The sequence below is a fragment of the Orbicella faveolata genome, unplaced genomic scaffold (assembly GCF_042242905.1).
Source record: "Orbicella faveolata isolate gen_17 unplaced genomic scaffold, um_ofav_v1 contig_27, whole genome shotgun sequence".
NCBI lineage: Eukaryota > Metazoa > Cnidaria > Anthozoa > Scleractinia > Merulinidae > Orbicella > Orbicella faveolata.
Window position 1 is genome coordinate 3,646,254 of NW_028301555.1, and position 3,125 is coordinate 3,649,378.

The 3,125-nt window shown below is 41.3% G+C and overlaps 1 protein-coding gene across 1 annotated transcript; it reads right to left on the minus strand.

Annotated features, from left to right (window-relative positions):
• Positions 1 to 599: 599 nt before the first annotated feature.
• On the minus strand, positions 600 to 2,647 carry LOC149107186 (uncharacterized). The gene is made up of 3 exons (XM_089296949.1): positions 2,537 to 2,647; positions 1,208 to 1,310; positions 600 to 984 (listed from the first exon to the last, which is right to left on the minus strand). The coding sequence occupies exons 1-3, from the start codon at positions 2,645 to 2,647 to the stop codon at positions 764 to 766; spliced, it is 435 nt and encodes a 144-aa protein (XP_089153075.1). The 3' UTR covers positions 600 to 763.
• Positions 2,648 to 3,125: the final 478 nt, after the last annotated feature.

Below are 3,125 nucleotides of genomic sequence, written 5' to 3' on the forward strand. Positions count from 1 at the left end.
AGCTTTTAGAAAAGATACAGTAAAGTTGCTCACTCTCCGAAAAGTTGCTCAAAAGTTGCCGAACAATATCTGTTTAGGCCTACCAGCAGAAGTTTGAAATCCCCGGAGAATTCCGCTCTTTCGGATTGCGAGCTCATCGTTCAGCTGTGAAATGGCAAGGAGCCGTGAAATGATACACCATATTACTGGCACCGAGGGAGAAAGTTAGCTTTGTTTCCCCGAGAATCGAGGTTCGAAGGAAACAAAACTAACTGTTTTCAAAGCCAGATCAGTGTTTTGTTATATAGCTGGAGTTAAGTACAAAGTAATAAGGCAAAAAGAAGTTAACGCAACGTCTGGTTAGTGGGAGAGCGGGCAACAATTTATTGCTTGTTGTATCGCCCTGCGGGCGACGTTTAGATTTAACCTTGTCACGTGACCCAATAAGTAGCGCGCTTAAGATTCAACTAAACTCCAGTTATACTACTGGACGTTTAAGGTTGGAGGGGGTAAGGCGAGTCAATTTTTGGACGTCAGTGCGGGGCATTTTTAACCAAAAGTAAAAAGACACTAAAATTACTTGGAATTTGACAATGGATGCTCAGCAAATAATAAGAGTATTTTGAACAAGATCGTTTTATTGTGCCCTCATCAGAATATCACTGATACCACACTTAGCCATATTTTTTAATACTTTGCTTGGCAAATGAGCTCCCTAGTTTCCTAACTTCAAAAGTTTTTTATTGCAGTGCTTTTGGTTGGAACGATTCTCGTGTTGCTTCCATCACTTGCAACAAGCCGCCATGTATAGGTCGCCAATCCACTGACCATACTGACCGCAGCGTCCATGACACTGGATCCTACTATCTCCGAATTTGGCCGGGGTGATGTAGGAGGCACTGGCGGCGAATTGACTCAGAGCACGCAAATGGCCCTGGGAACGAGTAAATCCGGCTGGACAACCTCCAGTAGCCAGAATACAGTAATGCCCAGGAGGCCATTGACCTGGAAAAAAACAAAAACAAAAACAAAAACAAAAAAAAAAGGCATTAGTTCTTTTAGTTGTAAAGGTCGGCCAGCCCACTACGGCAAGCTGCAGGTTACACTATCCCTGAGACGAAAGAAAATCAGTTTATTGTACACCGTAATTGAACAGACTTTGCGAAGGTCGTTTTTAAATTTGAGGGATACAGTAAAGGTAATTTGTTAAACGTTTTATACTTATCACTTGAAGCTTGTTGCAACTCCTCTTTAGTGCTTTCAAAGTCGCTTTTGAGACTCTGTAACGATGCAGCCTGAGTCTGAAGGTAACTTATCAAGCACTTGGGTATCTGTTGAAGCAAGAGAGAACAAGTCTCTAATTAATACAGCGTTTACTACTTCAATAGGGCTCTAGATCTGCACGACGTTGTCGACATAAGAACCTGGAGAACAATCTGTCCCAGGTGCAACATAGCGAGGTCTATTCTGTGTCCGCCGTCGTGCTGTTTCTAGCAATTTGAACAGTTTTCAGGTTTCCTTTCGATTCTTGTTTATATATGAGTAGCTAGCTTAAGTTTAATTCTTATTAGTACCCTGGGATCCACTGTAATTGGCTAGGCTGTACTGGTCTCCCTGCCTAATAAATTTTGTTGTATATAAGTCAGCATTTTAGTTAGGCGAAGTTAAATAAATAAACAAAAATGGCCGTGGTACGAATATAATACCAGAAATGGAAACAACGTGATTAAGAAATAAGATTTCCAATTTTGAAGCCACTTACGTTATAGTGTGAGTTGTTACAGTTATTTAAAGTTTTAAAAAATTATCAAGACTTGTTAGGAAAAACCTTGCTGGAATCCAACGTACAAATGTTTTCAAATCTTCAAACCCTAAAACTGTCCAAGAATCTCGGCTTATTTGGCGCTGTAACAAAGCTACTAAATTGAACGCATTGTGCTGTTTTTATTTAGGTTTTTAGGTACACCAACTCAGATTGGTGGAATATATTGGGAGAATTTGGTGATGGAGATAATTAGAGGAGCGGTGGCCTCATAGTTAGTGGGCTCGTCTTCGGATCGAGCGGTCCGGGTTAGAGCCCTGGCCGGGGACATTGTGTTGTGTACAGTTGGGCGAAACACTTTACTCTCACAGTGCCTCTCCACGCAGGTGTATAAATGGGTACCGGCGAACTTAATGCTAAGGATAACCCTGCAATGGACTAGCATTCCATCAAGCGAGGAGTAGAAATACTCCTAGTCACTTCATGCTACGGAAACCGGGATAAGCTCCGGCCTGATGGGCCACGTGACTCGTATACAGACTTAACCTATTAATTAAAGACCGTAATGATCGAGGAGAATATATATGTTGAGGGAAATATCAGATTTAAATCCATTGTATTACAAGTGTTAGAATTAAGCCACGCTCTCCCTTCCCGTCACAATCAAAGCCAGCCTAACCTTTTCTGGGACATTAATTAACGGGGTTGACGTTATAGAATATATTCACTAGCCAGAAGGAAAACAAGAACAGAACAGTGAACTATAAAAATATACAAAAGTGTGTGATCTTTGACTCTTCTCATCTCGCAGTCAGGCTGAGCAAGAGAGCCAGTCGTGTCATTGCAACAAACTCTTCCAGCGACAAGAAGTATAACGAGCATCATCAAGGCCATTGAGCTCGTCATCTTGCTTTACTCTTCCATTTCAAGCGATCGCGGCGAGCTGTTTTCAAAACTTTTGGTGAGGTAGATGTTCTATAACGCTCTTCAGGATACAAAATCTGTCTCTATAACTGAGACTCGTGATTTTACAATTGCTAAGAAACGAAATTGTTTATTACTCAACTGTTAATTTTAGTTTGTCTTGTGTTAGACTCGCGATCATCCATTTTTTTCATGGTAATCCATGGCACTCTAATTCCAACAGTCTGAGTGCTTCGAAGAATAAAAGCCACTAAAATCCCCAGCTACCCCTTCCCAGAGACTCTCAGTACCTCTCCGTAATTTTTTAACGTAAGACTGCGTTTGCCGCACTTCAACTGAACAACACAATAGCTCATACAGATATTTTTGACCGGAAGTGTTTCATCTAAAACCTAACGTGCATTTGCAGGTATACGAGCAGAATAAAAACAGTCAAATTACTCAGTAGCGACGAGGAACG